This window comes from Camelus bactrianus, chromosome 24, assembly GCF_048773025.1.
Source record: "Camelus bactrianus isolate YW-2024 breed Bactrian camel chromosome 24, ASM4877302v1, whole genome shotgun sequence".
Taxonomy (NCBI): domain Eukaryota; kingdom Metazoa; phylum Chordata; class Mammalia; order Artiodactyla; family Camelidae; genus Camelus; species Camelus bactrianus.
Genome location: NC_133562.1, coordinates 9,060,614 through 9,079,053, shown reverse-complemented (window position 1 = coordinate 9,079,053; position 18,440 = coordinate 9,060,614). Strand labels below are relative to the sequence as shown.

At 50.4% G+C, this 18,440-nt stretch overlaps 1 protein-coding gene across 2 annotated transcripts in view; it reads right to left on the bottom strand.

The window, feature by feature from the left end:
- Positions 1-17,869, bottom strand: part of CABLES1 (Cdk5 and Abl enzyme substrate 1) — an 89,714-nt gene extending 71,845 nt beyond the window's left edge. For both annotated transcript variants that reach the window (XM_074352138.1, XM_010958050.3), the window contains exon 1: positions 16,697-17,869. In XM_074352138.1, coding sequence (XP_074208239.1) covers positions 16,697-17,577 — 881 coding nt within the window. In that variant the 5' untranslated portion in view covers positions 17,578-17,869. The remainder of the gene's footprint in view (positions 1-16,696) is intronic.
- Between the last annotated feature and the right edge of the window lie 571 nt (positions 17,870-18,440).

Genomic DNA, 18,440 nt, shown 5'->3' with positions numbered 1-18,440 from the left:
AATGCTACATCCTTTGTGACTCTCTTCTGCTGGTGACATGAAAGGCATTTCCAAGGAGATGGGCGGACTGCCTGGGGCTTGCTTAGAAAGACAGATGTCTGCCAGGTCCTGGGATGACTCCAGTTTGGGGACTGTCCACATGATCTGCTCCCCATCCCTGTGGGGCACGTGACTGCCTTTGACTAACGCCTGTACCAGTTACTGAATGGCAGAAGGAAGGGAAGGAAAACTCTGGCAGTTTTAAATACACTTGAGTAGCTAAAAAGATGGAGGTTCTGGGGTGACATGGAAATTTGTTCTTTATATGCCTTAATTATGCTCTCCCTTGTGACTTCTCAGATTCTTGTCTTCTGCTATTTAAATATTCACAGGCAGGGACTATTAAACCCAGCAGGTGCCCGCTAATATTTGCTCATCTGATTAGCTGTCCACTCATCAAAAATGGCAGGGACTTGACAAAAGTCTGACAGTCAAACTGGATAAATAAAGCTCTAAAACAGATTTTCCAGGTCTGAACTATGTAACCCAAATGGATCAAAAGGGCTGGAAAATTGCAAAATCTCCTCTTGGCTCTGGGCTGTGCACTTATAATCATACTTTACCATTTGCCTAATTTAAGAGCCATTGTTGACGACTCAACGCTCATTTCCTGAGCATCTATCAGCTAAATAATAGTCATGACTAATGCAGAGAGGGTCTAAGGCAGGCACGGTTCTCAGCACTGAATGTGAATGAACTCACAGAATTCTCACATTAACCACACACACCGGGTGTTAATACTATCTTTATTTTACAAAAGAGGAAACCAAACACCAGAAAAGGTTTTACTTTATTTAGAAATTGCCCAAAGCCACGCAGGTAGGGAGTAGCAAAGCTAAATTCAAACCTAAGTCTGGCTCTAGAATTTACGCTCTTAGTCACAGCGCTACACCGCCTTTGCCTAATTAAATCTAGGAGAAATTATTAGGAAGATAACTTTTTCCGCGGTATTAAACTCTGATGTCAGCATTCAAGTTCTGCTGGTCAAAGCACTCGTCCTGTCTTGTAACTGCACCTGCCTGCACAGCAGAGGGGGAAGGAAGTGGCCAGAAAGTCAGACTCCACTTTCTTCTGGGACTTCGAGTCACATCTGCTCTCTGGTTTTTGGTTCCCTCATCAATAAAGGGAAGACAATAACGCCAGCCCTTCCCCACTCAAGGGTGTTAATCAGGAATACATGTGAGAGTGGATGGGGCAGGACTCTGCACAACAGAAAAAGGACCCCTTCAAAGATAGCCCAGGCTTGGGAACCCTCAGCACACAGCACATACTCATACCTGAATAAAGGGCAGTCAAGTCTCATTATTTGTAGATTCTGTAGCTGAATTCGCCTCCTTCCTAATATTTATTTGCGTCCTTGCTAATATTTGCTTGTACCCCCAGATCAAAAGCACTTTGACGGTCATTTGTGGCCACATGCATCTGCAGAGTCGGGAGGGGGTCTGGACAGCTGAGGCGTCCTCCAGCTTCAGCTCTCACACTGCAAACAAGTATCCTTAGCGAGGTACTTCCAGTACCACACTGTTTTTGCACTTTCACGCCTGTTGGTGGTGATTCTGCTTTTTAAGATGGTCCCCAGGCCAAGCGCTGAAGTGCTGTCTAGTATGTGACCAACGGGGAAAACTGTGAGAAAGCTTCGTCCAGGCATGAGTTACTGTTGGCCGTGGGTTCAATGCTAATGAATTAACAACATATATTAAAGAAGGTATCTTCAAACAGAAACACACGTAAAACCAGGTTATGTACTGACCAGATGGATGAGGAAAATGTGACCTGAGGCTCGCAGGACACCCACCCTCTATTTCCCTGGGAGCGATGGTCCAGTGGTCAGTGTTTGCAGTTCATTCAGGGTTCATAGCAACTTGATAGAACTTAACCTTGTACTACTATATAAACTAAAAGTTTTACAATACAAATTCACTCCCTTGGAGCAGGGGCAGCTAATAAGAGGGACAAGGCTAAGCTTGAAAGACAAGATGCTTAAGTCCTGGGAACACAGTCTTGGCACCCTTGGGTCTCCGTCCACAGCCCAGAAGCCTTTGGCCAACGTTAGCCCCAGTGAGCAGGGCCAACGGCTCTCACCCTTTCATTCCATGGCAGACTCGCTGCTCTGGGCCTCTTCGAGGTCCCTTCTCATCCTCCTGAAAGTTAACAGCCCGGCTGCTGGAGGGAGTACTAAGGCCCCTCTCTGTTGCCAGAGACCCCACCCCACTCCACTCCTGTGATCTTCCAACCACCCAGCTCTGTCAGGCCTCTTTTCCAGGCTGAGCCTTGGAGAAAGATTCTCACCCAAATCTGACAGTGTCCAGGGTGAGGAGCCAGAATCCAGACTCGGCTCTCCCGGTCACCCAGGCGACTCTCCGGCCACTCAGATGGGAGAGTCAGGGTGCATGCTCACACAGAGGCACCTTTCAGAAAGCATTCAAGGAACGCGGTGGGGCGGCAGAGGTGTCAGGCTACTCAAGACTCATTTTATGAGTCATTCCAATGCCAGTGAGGAAAACAGCCTGCAGGAGAAGGGAACACTGTGGAGACCAAATGTATAAAGACTCAAAACGAAAAGCCACTTTTTAAAACCAGTAGGGGAAAATGTGAGAGCTACCCCATGAGCCTAGGGTCCTGCCACGTGGAGACCACACGAGGCTGGCTGCCCCGGACACAAGGGCTCTGTGTTTCTCCTCTGACCCAAGGTTGAAGCACAACAGGCATGAAGCTACCGGCTCTGGACAGGGCTGCACAAGGCTGAACCAGCTCCCAGGGCAAGAGGGGGATGCCAATACTAATAAAATGTCACCTCGATTACTTCTGCCAGGGTTATAAAAAGAAACTGGAGACTTCCTCCCTTGGGCATCTTCTGTTAATTGCCATTTATAAAAATTCTGTTTGCTAGGCCTGTAATATGCATTATTTCTCCTTTGAAAACAAAAAGAAACTTCTAAAATATCAATCAGCATTCCAAATGGCAAAGTGATTTGTTTTCCAACTCACACTCTCAGATTAGCTTGGGAGTCTGTCTGAAACACAGGCATCTGGTATCAATTTGTGAGAATATAAAATCAAAGCTGAATTCCCCCGTAAACACTTTTTTTTTTTTTTTTTTTTTTTTTTGTAATTCCAGATCTCACCGGCCGGCACGTATCTTACCCGTTTCCTTATATTTCAGTCTTGACTTTTATTTTCCTGGCTCTAAAGAACTAAAGTTACGTATAACAAATGTTGCACCTCTTAATGAAGCTCTGCTGGCTAAACCCTTTGAGCTCTGTGAAATATAGCTCGCAGGGAGGGGTATCCAGATGGGATAACTGGATGGAAATGTATCATTCCCGTCTCTTCCAATCGGCCCGGCCTCAATTGTTCACTTGCGTTTGGAGCGAACAGGGTCAGATAAAACACCTCGTTTAGTCACTCTGCATACACACAGCAGCTCCCCACTGACACATCCAGAGTCAAACGTGGGTTGGATGGGGGGTAACGAATATCTGTGCATATTCTCGGCGCAAGTATCAAGTAAACCATCCAGATCCTGAAACAGCACCTGTTTTGCTAAGGAAGGTCACAAAACTTGTTTGGATAAAATGTCACACATGACAGAGGCCAAAAAGCTCAGTGGCAGGAGTGCAGTTCAGGGTCAGAAAGGGTCCTGGCTCTGCTGAGCAATATGTGCCTTGGGGACCAAAACAAAGTTCCCAGAGTTCAATCCTTTACATAGTGATGTCAGCTCCTACGAAGCACACAGGGGACCTGCAGAGTAGCTGGGATACCGATATTTATCGACAACTCACTATGTGCCAAGTACTGCGCAGAGTGCTTTACAGAAATCACCGGATTTAATCCCAGCTGTCATGCTATGAGGTATCCGATTATTAGTATTTCCCGCTCTTCACAGATGAGAACTGGGGCTCATGGAGATTACAGAACCTGCCTATGGTCACACCCGGAAAACGGCAGATCTGGGATGTGAAGTGATTTCCATGTAGCTCTGCAGCTCGTAACGTTCAGGAGCAGTAAGCACTTATTATGAAAAACCACCCGTAAAACAAGAAAAAGATGCAGCTGCTGCTGGAATATTATGACTGCGTCAACGATCTCGCTCTGAATCACAGAGCAAGTGTGAAATCACTAGGCACTGGGTACTTGTTTAGTTACTGCAGCAGACCGTTATATTATACCTTTGCTTTTGCAAAGGCACCTTTTTTCTCTTGGAGAGCATAGCTTTATTCTCCATACTCCAGATCACTCAGACTTTAACACCTGGTAATTAGCTGCAAATATGCACAAGCTGAACTAAGAAATTGGAAAAAATCTCATGATCTCACTCACAGGTATTCTTTAATAAAAGGAAATTATATGTCTTTAACCAAAATTAAATGAATAAAATCTGACGTGGGGTTTTTTCCCCCTTTTTTTGGAAATTGACATAGTTAACATTGACCTTAAAAGGTCTGAATTTGTAGGCCAAAAGAGGTGGAAATGAGCATAAACCTTGAGATGATCTCTCTCAAAGCAGAAACATCATTCTCCACTTCGGGAGGAAAAGAAAAATGTACACATCCTCAGTCAAAAAGTTATTTATGACCCTATTTATCACCTTGAGCTATTTGCAGAGTAAAGGCACAAGATTATTGGGAGGAGGGAAGACAAAGAGAAGAAACAAGGTCACCTTCAGGTGTATAATTTTTCTTCCAGCGAGTATTTCTTAAACTCGCAGCATGGGATTGTGGCCACACCCCACTCCCTGTCACAGAGATGGCTCTGACATCCAATCAGTCCACACACTAGAAGCCCAGGGGGTCTCCTTTGATGCCTCGTCTCTCCTGCCCTCCACAGCCAATCCATCTCCAAGTCCACTCCAGTGCACCCTAAATCTGTGTGGAATCCACTCCCTCCTCTATCCTCATCACCACTGCTCTAGACCATAAAATAAAGGTAAACATAAAATGCTTCGGGACAGAAATGAGAGCAGAGATACACCAGCCACAGGGAGGCAGAAGAAGCTAATGAGAAGGGAGCGCATGGGAGTCATGCCTGGGAGATGCTCTCCAGATCAACAGTGTGGCCACTGGTGAACAAAAAGGAGTGATGGACCTAAAATGGTTGTGTGGAGCCTCAAACCTGAATTACAGGGCTCACAGCAGAGCCCTGCGTCAGGAGGTGACTCCCACTGACTTGTGCTAGAAGAAATGTCTGGAAGCAAAATAAAAATATTTCATGTTAACACCAGACGCTGTTTACATCTTCCAGGAGGTACAATAAATACTAGGCTTTGTCTACAGCAGTTGTTCCCAACTCTTGAGGGCCTGTAAAGGCAGACTGCTGGGCCCCAGCCCCGGAGCTTCTGATTCGGGAGGTCGGGGTGGAGCCTGGGAAACTGCATTTCTACCCAGCTCCCGGGTGGTGCTGGTGCTTTGGTCCAGGGTCCACCTCCTGAGAATGACTGGTCTACAGCTCTTTCAAGGAATCAATAAAAACAATTGTTCAGCAAAGGGTTTAGGTTTCCCCCCCAAATTCCACGGTGCCTCAGCGACCTAGATGCCCCACCTTCAGGCTCTGCCTTGGATCTTCTGCTCTTTCCCACAGGCCAGGGGGAGGCAGGCGGGTCCATCTGGGCAGAGAACTGGATCCAAGTCTAACTCTGAGATGCCAGCATGCGTGTGTTTCCCGGGGCTGCTGTATCCGCTCACCACAAACCAGGGGGCCTCAAAGAAAAGAAATTCATTCTCCTGCAGTTTGGGAGGCTGCAAGTGCATAATCGAGGTGTTGGCAGGGTTGGCTCCTTCTGGAAGCTGTAAGGGAGAGTCCTTCCTTGCTTCTTCCTGCTGCTGGTGGCTGCCGGCAGCCCTTGGCGTTGCTTGGCTGGTAGACACATCACCCCAACCTCGGTTTCTGCCTCCACATGGTGCTCCTCGCAGCCGCTGTGTTCACGCGGCCTCCTTGTGAACACACCGGCCATGGGCTTTAGCGCCTACCCTGCTCCAGAATGACTTCATCTTAACTAACTACGTCGGCAAGGACCCTACAGGCACGCCTCCTTTTATTGCACTTCATTTTCTTATACTTTGTAAATATTGCCTTTTTTTTTTCTTTTACCAATTGAAGATTGGTGGCAACCCTGTATTGAGCAAGTCTACCAGTATCATTTTTCTAACTGCATTTGCTCAATCTGTGTCTGAGTCACATTCAGGTAGTTCTCTCAATATCTGAAAACCTCTACCAGCAAAAAGGCTACCCTTTGCTAAAGGCTCAGGTGATGGTTAGCATTTTTTAGCAATAAAGTATTTTTTAATTAAAGCATGTACTTTGGGACTTTTTTAGACATAATGCTATTCCATACTTAAAGGATCACAGTTTAGTGCAAACATAACTTTTATATGCACTGGGAAACCAAAAAATTCATGTGACTCCTGTTACTGTGATGGTCTGGAACCAAACGTGTAGTATCTCCAAGGTGTGCCTGTGTTTCCAAACAAGGTCATATTCTGAGGTTCCAGGTGGGCATGAGTTTTGGAGGACATTCTTCAACCCAGTACACATAAGAGCTGCAGAGATGGGTGACCCAGAGGACTTCAGAGAGCACAGGCAGTGCACGGGCGGACCACAGGATGAGGGCCACAGCTTCTACAGAGGGAGGGAGCAGAGGTGCCTCTTCCAGAATTGTCTCTGCACGTAGCTCTCCCCTCCCGTGGGCCCTGACAGACCTGGGCGGCATCTTTCGCGCCTGCATGTGGGCCAGACCAGCTGTTGCTCTTAACCTCACCGCTGTGGTGCTCTCAGGGTACAAGGCTGAACATGTGAATTCACCCCTGCTTGATTCCCTGTCCCTGAGACCGTTACTTTCCAGTGTAAACAGGGACAAAATGCAGCACTAATGGAGGGGGTGTTGTTTCCCTTAGCTCCTGATTTTATTTCACTATTATTTATGAAATTGAAATGATGCAGAAAATCGTCTGGAAGCAAAAAGCTCCAGTCTCGATGGTCTTAGCAGACCCTGTCAAGCTCCTCAACTGCATCTTGAGTGATAGTGTAGGGCAACTGTGAACAGAAGTAACAGCTGTTTAAAAAAATTTTACCGATCAACTACCAAGGACCAAGCCTCTGCTGGGTGCTTCTCAATTTCATGCTCACAACACCCCTAAATGGGCAGGCATGACTGTCCCCATCCTACAGGTGGGGATGCTGAGGCTCGGAGGAGTTAACTGACTTCCCTAAACGGTGCCGCTAAGTGGAAGAGCAGTCTGACTCCAAGGGTGGTCTCTCTACTCTTGAAACTGTTCAATTTGCTGAGAAGGAGGCCAAGCTGCAGGGGTGCGAGAAAGGAGGAAATGACACCAAACTATTATTTGGAGAGAGCTGCTGTTATTGGGAAAATTTTCCACTCCTCAGGCTCCAAACCAGGGTTCTCTGTTGGCCTGTCTCAGGAGGTTATCACATGAAAATCAGCATCCTTGCTTGATGAGAAGGGGCTGGCTGGCCAAAAATATAGCACAATATTTCTTTGTACTTTAACACTCTGACCTTGATTGACTCTGGTCCATAGGTCTGAAATGGATGAGGTCCTAGGATTTTTGTTCTCTTGAGGTTAACTAAATATACAAGTGGAAGATTTGGGGCAGGAGGGAGAATAAACTTTCACAGCACTTAATTCTTTGTTTTTCTTAAGTGATAGAACTACATTAGAGTTTTGGGTTTGTTTAAAAACTCTCGGCCCAGCATCAGAAAGCACAGGTTTCAAGATTCCAGCTCTGCCACGTACGGAGGTCATGACCGTGGACACTCACTTAATTCTTCATGGTCTCCATTTTCTCGTCTACAAAACAGCTACCACATTGCCTCTTGAAAATGACTTAATAGATATGAAAACACTGTAAAGTCCCAAACAAGTAAGTAGAACTTAATTATCAGATGTTCGTCTTGTGATGGACAAACTGACCCCTCAATTCCTCACCCAGTCACCTTGGAATTTGTAATTTCATCTTCCTTCCTCACTACTCCTTCTCCAAGAGCAAACTTTATTCAACTCAGTGAAATGTAAAACTTCGTCAAGAACTACCTTTCAACATCAGATCAACAATTTATCCCCTAATGTGCCCATTTTTTTTTTTTACTATTTTTAATTGAAATGTGACCACAGTATTATATTAATTTCATGTGTACAACAAACTGGTTCGATGTTTAAAAACATAGAAGTTTGCACCTCTTAATTCCCTTCACCTAGTTTGCCCATCCCTCCACCCTCAATATGCCAATTTTAGATCTTCAGCAAAAAGCTACAGACTTTGCCTGCCCTCCAATCCCCAACCTAAGGTGATCAAAGTACATATTTTGCTTTATATGTCATCGGATCAGTGAATAAACTGCTGTAACATAAAAATCAGTGTGCTAGGCACACAGAAATCTTTGGCATTCTCGAATATTAAGTCTCTTCTTGAATGGTTCATCATCTATTTGTCATAGAATTAAACTTAGATTTAAGTACATCCCGGGCCTTTAAATCAGGGATAAGACTGGGCCCGTTCACGCACATACATGTTATTACAATATTCTAAGCCCTAAACTTCTAGTATTTGCATGCTGTTTTACAAGCTTTTTGTCTTTGTGACCAAATGTGCAGCAATAAACCCCAAACCACATTAAAGATAACCCTGTTAAACATAAACTAATGTGCAGTTATCCAAGATGCTAACACAAACAAAAAGAGAAGAAGAAAAAAAAAAAAAACCAGGAAACCCTGATTGATTGTATGTCCTTGGAGGATTTTTAAAAACCAAACAAAAATAAAAATACATCACATTTGTAAAGGAGAGTAACAGCTAACGATTTTATGATTCCTACATGTAACACTAAGCGGTCTGTATTTGGAGCCCATGGTATCTGTGAAAAGTTTGGTTTTTAAATTGTACATAGGCCAAAACTTGAGGGCAGTGGGGCGATGAGGTATTTTTTTGAGGTGGAAAATGGGTGGTAGTGACCCTGTGGGAAATTCACAGGATTATGTGAAGTAACAGATTCTGATAAAAACATCTGGTTTTCAACATGGACCTCAAGGGGAGAATGGAACAAAGAGATGTGTGGTGAGGCCCTTGGTACACGTGCTAACAAACCAGCTCTCCGGAAGGAAAAAAGCAAAACCCTGGCTTGTAACACTGGCTGATTCCTGTGGTGTAAATACTCCCACCATGACTGATTGCAGGTTACCAGCTCACAGATTCCTTGGCCGTCATCAGAGCCAAGGAGAAACCCAGCTTAGAAGCCAGAGAAACCAGGGCTCAAATTCTAGCTCTAAATTCCAGTTAGGAGGCCTTATTCAAGTTTCCTTAAACCCTCTAAGCCTCAGTGTCCACAGCTCTAAAATGGGTATAATCCCTGCATTTTGCCACACAAAACAAAATAATGCATGTGAAGCCCACAGCATGTGGGAGGGCTCAGACCTCCATAGGTGTTACCTCCCCTCCTTTGGGGAGCGGGGAGAAGCAGATGTGGGTCGGGTGGGGTGGGTGGACGACAGGGGAGAAACATTCAAGGAGGGAGGTTCACCGCTGCAGGACTGAGGAAGGAGTTGGTAGGTTGGTGCATTACCAAATAAAATAAAAGACCTAGAAAACTGGGGGTGGGGGGAGCCCCCAGCCCATCACTAGCAAGTCCCCCAACCAGCAAGGGGCCAGGGGCAGGCGCACAGACCCACAGGGAAGAAGAAAGTCACCCCTAGGAGGGCGTGCTCAGCACCATAGCCAGGGCTCTGCAGGGTGATGGGTCTGAAAGGGAGGAAGGGGCGTCCGGAGGGGACCCTTCCCATGGAGAAGCCTGTGGGTGCCAGAGCCCAGGTGCCCTTTGCAAAGGCAGCAGAGCATGGAGATGACAGGGATGCAGGGAGGCTCGTGATTGTGGGAGGGTGGCCACACGTGAAACACGAGGAATTCAAAACTGCCCCAACTGGATGTGCATTTCAGAAAGGTCCCTCTGTCACCTGGGGAAAAGGGTCCAAACAGAAACCAGGAGCCTCCAGGAGACAAGGACAGGGAGGGACCAGGGAACCAGCACATACCTAGGGGACAGAGCACGGGGCTGGGCAGGGGTCGCACACGTTTCTGTAAGGAGTCAGAGAATAGTTCTCTGCCGGCCACGTGGTCCCTGCTACGACAACTCCGCTCTGTCCTTGCAGCACGAGCGCCACCACAGACAACACAGACAGGGGCTGCTTCCCAGAAAATCTTATGATAAACAGCCATGGGCCCAGGTCTGCCGACCCCTGGGCTAGGGGGAAGGGGTGATGCTGAGAAGATACAGAGGGTCCAAAGAAAGGAAGCATGCCCAGAAAGGAGGTATGATTATTCTCATTTCACACATGAGAACCCCGTCCCAAAGTGAAGGCAGAGCCAAGCCACAGCCCAATTCCTGGGGGTGCCAGGCTGCTGCTCCTCTCCCACCTCCCTATGAACAGTGGACGGCGCGGAAAGCTCAGATGGAACAAAGGTGACAGGAGTCTAGGTGTGGCCGAGAAGACGGGGAGCAGGCCGGCACCGGGCAGGACTGCATCACTGTCGTCACGGAATCCCGTCCACCCTGGACTGTCCTCTGGGCCCTCATGCACAGAGGTCCTCCCTGAGGGACAGAGAGGCAGACACCTAAATAAGGAAACCACAGGGTTAGCAATGCCCTTAAAGGTCACTTAGGCCACCTTTTGCCCAGTTCAGCTGAAGCCAGTTGAACAAGCATTTATGAGCCTGACTCAAACCACAGTGGAGCAGAGAGAGCAGTGGGTAAGTGCACAGACTCTGGGGCCAGCCTGCCTGGGTGTGAACCCAGCTCCCAAGGACAGGCTGAGGGACCTGGGCCAGTAACTTAACCTCTCTGTGCTTCAGAATGGGGGTGACGCAGGGGTGCTGTCTGAGGGATGTTATAAATGTGAACTCACTTGATCCCTGAAAGGTGCTTAGAATTAACACCTGGGATGTGGTAGTTAAACAACAAAACTGCATCAAAGCACAGAGCCAGGTCTTATATTTGGGGGTGTGAAGTGTCCCTGTCCCAGTGGGGGCTCAAACAACAGGATCACCTCTAACCAAGCTCATCACTAGAAAAACGGGCCTGTTTATTTGTGTCTCCCAACAGACAGAGACCACGTTTTACATCTGTACCTCCCATAACTGGTAGTGGCATCTCATAATTGATACTCATTATGTTCAGTGTTTGTTGAATAATACAAAGCATTAGGTCCCCAACTTAGAATTTCCTCTGTGACATACCTGACAGACAACAGATCTCCTAAAGTTACTCTCTACCTACTGTGTAACCTTGGATTCCTGTCCCTCGGTGCTGTTAGGGGCTGAAATCAATGTCTACAAAAGTACTTTGTAAACCTGAAGCCCTTTAACAACAGGAGGGGACTACAGATCACTTCTGCAACAGGGGCGGTGATGCTGGGGACGGATGGCCTCTTGGCAGTGGCTTCCAGCTTGGACGGCCTCCTAGAGCAGTCAGTCCAGCGTGACACCTCCACGGCTAGAGGGGGCACAGCTGAGCATGTCTTTTATAAAAAAGTTCTCTCTCACTCCCAAGGAAACCCACTCCTTCACTCAGGAGTGCACATCCTGCCAAATGGAGCCACACGGGGCAAACTCAGGCCACCTCTGCATCTGAGATGCAGGTTAAGTCATCCACTGGTCCCCAGGCTAACTGCCTGGCCCCCGCAGGTCACAGGGCTAGGACGCTTGGGGCACTCGTCCTGGAAGAACACAGTGGTCATCAGTCCCAGTGCTTTCATCCTACAAGGAAACTGGGGCAGGGGGGATGTTGGGCGGGGGAGCGACCTGCGCAGCGTTCCCGGCCGGGCAGGGGCAGGCCCAGAGCCCAGGGCGGCAGGGCCCTAATTTGGCATCCCTGATCTACATTGCATCACCTCACTCGGCCTCACCTACTGCTCCTTCCCAGTGTGTTCAAAGGCCACTTGCCCTTGGCCCTCTCCCTACCTAACAATGCTCCTTCCAGGGGAAAAAGTCCAGGCAGGCAGGGTTCCCTGGGTCAGCCATGGGGACACAGTGCAGAGCCAGGCTGCGGCTTCCCCCACCCTTCCCAGAGGGCAAAGGGTCACACTTGAACCCGCTGCCCTCGCTGGGCACTTGCCAGCTGTGAGCAGGCTTCCGATGTATTTCCCTTCTGAGTTCCCCCACGACAGGACAACTCTGTGACTGTAAGGAGAACAGAGGGTGAAGCTCGGGCCACTTGCCTCAGGCCCTGGCAGGAGTCCTGGGTGAGCATCCTGTCCAGGGCCCAGCCGGCCTGGGACTGCGGCTTTGGCTTCCATAATGCATGTTGCCGGAAAGATGGCTCAACAATAACTTGGGTTTGCTTACTGCGGCGGAGATCAAAGTTCTTTCCAGACTTCTAAAATCCAGAAGGGTCAAGTGGCATACAGTTGGAACACAGTGCGATGACTTGCCTGAAGTCACTAAGCAGGGAGGTAACAAAGTTGGGAGAAAGTCTGTCCCCCTCCCTTACTCTGGTTGGAGAGCCCCTATTTGGCTTATGTTTTTCTTTTCAGTAAATGAGAGACCAGAGATTCAGCACCGGTCCAGGTCCCACCCCAAGAGGGACACTGCAGAGGGAGGGCTGGTTAGACACTCCAAAGCAGTCAGTGTGAGCCTGAGCTCTGCCCCAATGGATGACTGACCTTGAGGAGATTACTTAAGCTCTCTGAGCCCTGGTGTCCTCAGCCTAAAAGTACAACAATCCTAGCCCCAGTGAAGCCTCCTTCCTCAAAGTGAGGCCCATTTGCCTCCCAGGGAGTTGTTTAGAAATGCAGAACCGAGCCCCCCAACCTGCAGACAAGAATCTGCCTTTTCTGGAGATCCCCAGGTGACTCTAAACACATATACATACATATGACATAAGGCGTTCATCACGTGCCCACACACAGTCAGCCCTCAATAGTAAATGCAGGCGCAGTTTGCACTTGAAAGGGCCCAAGACCCAGGCCAAGTCTCTCCGGAGGAAACAGACCCAGAAAGGCTGATTTACGAGCTCACAGTTGTGCAGGGCCACCAGGATTCGAATCCAGGACTTGGAGCTCTTCTGTACCACATGCCCTCTTTCCATTTAAGACTAAAGTCTCCACAAGGCACAAGGCTAACATAGCTGTTCTAAGAAGCAAAACCCTCATGCTGTTTTAAATTAACCCCCAGGTCCCCGTGCACCCTTCCCAACAGGCCGGCAGTGCACATCTGTTCACCTGGGCTCCACTCCGCTTCAGGGCGGCCGCTGCAATTGAGAAGCGCTAGGAAGTGGAGTCACTCAGGACTGCTGCCAGCTGCTGCCTGAGACGAAATTTTTAAAGCAAAAGAAAGCCTTAAAACACACTGTATAAATTTACACTCCATTTCACCTATTAACACTTTCCTCGTGCAGTGCTCACCACCCAAGCAGAGAACACAACAGGGTGCCGAGCTAGAAGGCAGCTCTGTGGCTTTCCACCTCGGACACCTGGACACCTAGCCGTAGGGCAAACCTCAGCACACTGGCCTCCCAAGCAGGCCTGGAGCCCCAGCTGTGAGGCCCCTGGTCCTGGGTTCTCTATATACTTCAGTAGAGACCGGCAAGTGGCAGCAAAGCTGGGGGGCCCAAACAAAGAGACTAAATGCGGGTCGGATGACTAGGAAAGGAGAGAATCACACCAGTCTGACTGGCCTGCAGCGTCCCACACAAGCATTTACAGCCAACAGCTCCAAAATCCTCCTTGGGCCTACTGCATACAAGGCACAGTGATACCGTCCAGTGGCAGAGGGAAAGACGTCAGGCTTGGATCTCAAAGAGCCAGGGTCCTATCCTGGCCAATACTGGGTCTGTGAAAGAATCTACTACACATAAGGTGGCTACGAGTATTCACTGTGATAAATATCACATATCCAGCCTAGAGTGTAGAAATCGTGTCAGCAATCCATCGACACATCTGTGCCAAGGCCTGGGCACTGAAATCTTCCTCTGTCATATTTCAAGGGTTGGAAATCCAAGTAATAATTGTGATTAGTTTTACAAGTGGCCAAACAGAAGTTAACAACAACAAAAAAAGGGTTTCAAGATTTCGGATCAGGGGATTCTGATTTTTATATACCCATAACAACCCAAAATATGAAATCCCAAATCCACACACAAAAAAAGGAGGGGGCAGATTTCAGATTAACTACAGCAGTGCTTTCCAAACTTTCACTTGTATATGAATCATTGGATCATCTGGGGATCTTGCTAAAATGCAGATTTGCACTCAAGTAATCTCGAGGGGGGCCTGAGGGTTTGCCTCTGTAAGAGCTCTGAAGGTCCAAGAACTCACACTTTTGAGCAGTAAGGTTATATAGAATTCCTTAAATTGCAAGGAACAAGTCCAAGGGAAGCATAATTTGTTTTAAAAACAACACCCCAGGAGAACGTCTATGAAATAGGATATGGAACCACCCAGGGTAGTAGAATTTCTTAAAGGGAGGCACACCAGAAAAGCAAATGACACTCTTAAGTTGGCCCTGGGCCTTATTCAAATGAGTCTATACTCTATTACAATTCATCTAGGCAGGTGAAAGGACTCTCTAGCAATCATAAAACCAACAGACTTAAGACAAAATTTTTGAAAGCTAGGTGGTGTCAGAAACAAAGTGCCCCAGGAGATTTCAACTTCATGGCTACTTTGACAGCTTGTGGCCAAACTAGCTCTTCAGGGCCTTTCTTAAATCCCTGTTTTACCCATTTACTTCCTCTCTGTACATTACATTTGACGCTGTTTTGTTGACAGCTGTACTTGAAAAAAATGCCCATCAAGTTGCCAGATACGGATAATTCGGAAGTAGTAAGATGAATGTGGCTGTCAGGTAAGGAAGCATCTTATATTGACTAACTCATCTTAATGTGTGTGTTGGGGGGGGATCAGTGAAGCATTCAAGGGGTTCATAGTTATAGGATCAGAGATTAAATCTGGCTATTTCTTAGGTAAGAAACACTAACACACAAGATCTTCCATTTCCCTGGAAACAAAATTTGGAGATAAAGTGTAAAGTAATTTGTTCTCCAGCTGCTTTGAGCACAGGAACACATCTGTCTACCACCTGGCACAGGCCAGTCTTGCACACTGGCTTAGAGTAACATGTTTATTACAACTCCTGTCCTGACCCTCTGGACAAGCTGGGCTTACGCTCAAACTATAGAGTGATTATGAGCCAGTGTGTGATGTCAAGCTGTCCTGAAACTGCTGAGTCCGCACCACTCGCCCAGAAAGGGATTCCCCTCCCCTCCTGTGCACTGGCCCGCTAATGGAGAGATGCGTGCTCTGACAAGAAATGCCAGGCCCAGTCTGTCACCTGTGCCCAGTGTTGCTAATCATCTGTGCAGTCACAAGGCTGTCTGAGGCTCCACACCCCTGCCTGCAGCCCATGTGCACTCACACTGGGATGCCATATACTGAGCAGGGCCATGATTTCACCACTTGGGAAGAAAGAGACTTAGAGCAAAATTCTGGAGGAGCCCAGCTTGTTCTTCCCCATCTGTCCATTGGGGGAGGAAGTTAAGTTTTCCAACAGGCCACCTTCTTACTTAGGCCAGAAGAAGCCCAAGTTCAGAAGAGCATTACAGGAAAGAGGGTGTAACTGAAAAGGTTCTGCCATCTCATCTTGAGGCCTGCAACGCGCTGACAAGGTCCTGTCCCACAAGGGGAAACTGAGGCCCCAGGAGGTTAAAATATAACTGAGCCATGAGGAGCCTAGACTGTAACTAACTTCATAGGAGGCCTTCCTAGCAAGGGAGGATGCTCCCTCCCAGGGAGCCTCCCTGCTCCCCACCCCTGTTCTATTCCAGCCTTCAGTCCCGCTGCCTGACGCTGACCTAAGTCCCCAGAGTCCCTGGAACACACGGTGACAAGCTCTAGCTATTTCCTGAACAATAAGCAAATGTCCAAAATTTCATGTTTTTGCTAAGATGCCTGATACCTGCAGATGACTTAAGTGAGCAAACACAACAACCTTTTCACTTATTTCAGCAAATTCATCTTGGAATGGAAGAAAAAATCCTCAAGCCCTATTTCCTCCCTGTCCCCCACCCCCAAGGCCTGGTTCAAAGGAATATAAGGACTTTTCTTAGGAGAGCAAAGGAAAACGCCCTTTTCCTGGGACACAGGAATACTTTGAGCGCAGGCAGAACTTCTCAGAAGGGATTCACGGCGTATCTGCGACAAGTTCAGGCTCACACGCGCCGCTCAGCCGCCGGCTGGACCCACTGCTGGACTCTGCGCCGCGCCTGGTCTTGCCTGGCCGGGGAGAACGCGTCTCCGCGTCCGGACCAGGGTTCTGGAAGTTCGTGATCGCCTCCTTGCAATGGGAGGTTTTGGTGCCGCTTTTCAATGGGCTGCCGCAACCCCTAACTCCGAAACCACTGCAAGAGGATGGTGCTTCTGCTCTGAGTACCAGGTTCGTGCACATACGTGAGAACACACACACACACACACGCGCGCGCGCGCTCGCTCCTTAGGGGCCTTCCCTCTTCCGCGTGCCCTCGTGGTTTGGAATTCGCGCCAGAAGCCCAGGGATCCGGCAGCGCGCGGGAAGGTCGGAGCGACCCGCGTCCAGCAGCAGTGAGCCAGCCCGGAGAGACGTGAGGTAAGTAAGGCACGCGAGTCGTCCTGGATACTCACCGGGACCTCTGCAGCTGCTCGAAGGCGCTGGTGCTGCCCCCCTGGCCCGCTTGCTCCAGGGAGCAGTAGTTCTGCGAGGTCTGCCTGGAGAAGGCGATGGGCAGGATTCCCTGAGTGAACGAGTTGAGGCGGCCTCGACTGCCGCTCCCACTCCCGGGGGTCCCAGAGCCCAAGAAGGCAGCCGCCGGCACCTGCACGCTGGTAAAGGCATCGTCCTCCTCCAACTCCTCCTGCCCGGCGCCCCCAGGCCCGTCGGGCAGCTGCAGCTGAGCCCAGGCGGCTAGAGGCGCGAGCCGGGGCGTCTGCAACTGCTCCCCCGACGCCCGGCCCGCGCCCAAGGGGCCAGCGAACCCTCGGGCCGCCCCGGGGCCGAGCACGGCCGCATGGCCGCCGGAGGCCAGGAGTGGTAGCGGCGAGGGCGGCGGGAAGCAGGAGCCAGATCCAGCTGCCAACGCCGCCGCCGTGCCCGCCGCGGCGAGCGCGCTGCAGCCGCCCCGCTCGGCGGCGGCGAGTAGGCTGAGTCGAGTCCTCGCGCCGCAGGCGCTGCCGGCGCCCGACTTGGCCGCACCGCTCTCCTCGCCGCCAGCCCACTCCTCATCCTGCAGCGGCGGCCGGCCGTCCAGCGAGATGTTGGTGAGGAAGGAGAGGGCAGCCTGGCGGCGCCGCGGGTCCATGCGCGGCTTCCTGGGGGGCTCGGGCGGCGGCGGCTGGGCCGGCGCTGGGGCCGCGGGCTGGGGCTGCTGCTGCGGCGGCGGTTGCTGCAATCTGCTGGTGCCCGCGGCGTCGGTGCCGGCGCTGCTGCTGCTGCTGCTGCTGCTGCTGCTGCTGCTGCGGACGGCCGTGCCGGCGGTGGCGGCTGTGGTGGCGGCAGTCGCCGCCATTGTGTCCGTCTGCGGCGATATTTCCGCGATGCCGGGAGAAGCGAGCGGCGCCCGAGTGCTAAGCGGCGGGCGCGAGCGCCAGTGACCCGGGCTGGGCAGGGCGCGGGGCGCGGGCGGCGTGCGCGGCGGCCCGGCCCCCCAGCGGGCGGGCCATGCTCGCCCCTCGGTGCTCAGGCGGGGGGCGCTGTCGCCCCGGCCCACGCGCACGGCTCGCTGGCAATCCGCCCGCCCTCCGGCCGCCTGGGGGTTCGGTCCCGGGCCCTCCCCGCCCCGGCTGTCTCCGGCTCACGGGCCCGAGTGTCCGTATTTATAGGTGCGCGCGCCCCGCGCTCGCGCTCCGAAGCGCTCTTTGCAAAAACACAGTATCACGTGTGGGGAATGAAACCTGGGAGGAAAACAAAGCCGCAGGCGGCGACCGCGGAGGCAGGCGGCGGGAGGCGGGGGGGCCGGAGGAGGACGAAGAGGAGGAGGAAGGGAAAGCCGAGCGGGTGGCGGGGCTAGGGATCCGCCGGGCGGTCAAGGTAGTCTGAGCTTCCTGCGGGGAGAGTTGGTGGCTCCCAGGGCGCGCGCCCAGGTGAGGGAAGCGAGCACGTTTCCCCGCCGCGCTAGGACTGGGATTGGGGGCGCGAGCAGAACCCCGTGAGTCACGGAATGAGGATGTGGTCTTGGGAGAGTTGTGGGTCTGCAGGACAATTAATTAGAGCGACGCAGATTTGACCTGCGAGTTTGTTAACTGGACTCCGAGCTGCCGTTTGCCCCCGAGAAATACGTCCTTATAGTTACACACGGTTAGGACCACACCCCTTATGTGGACAGTCCTACCTTGAAGCTGCCTCTAACCGTTGAGTTTGTGTCTCATTCAT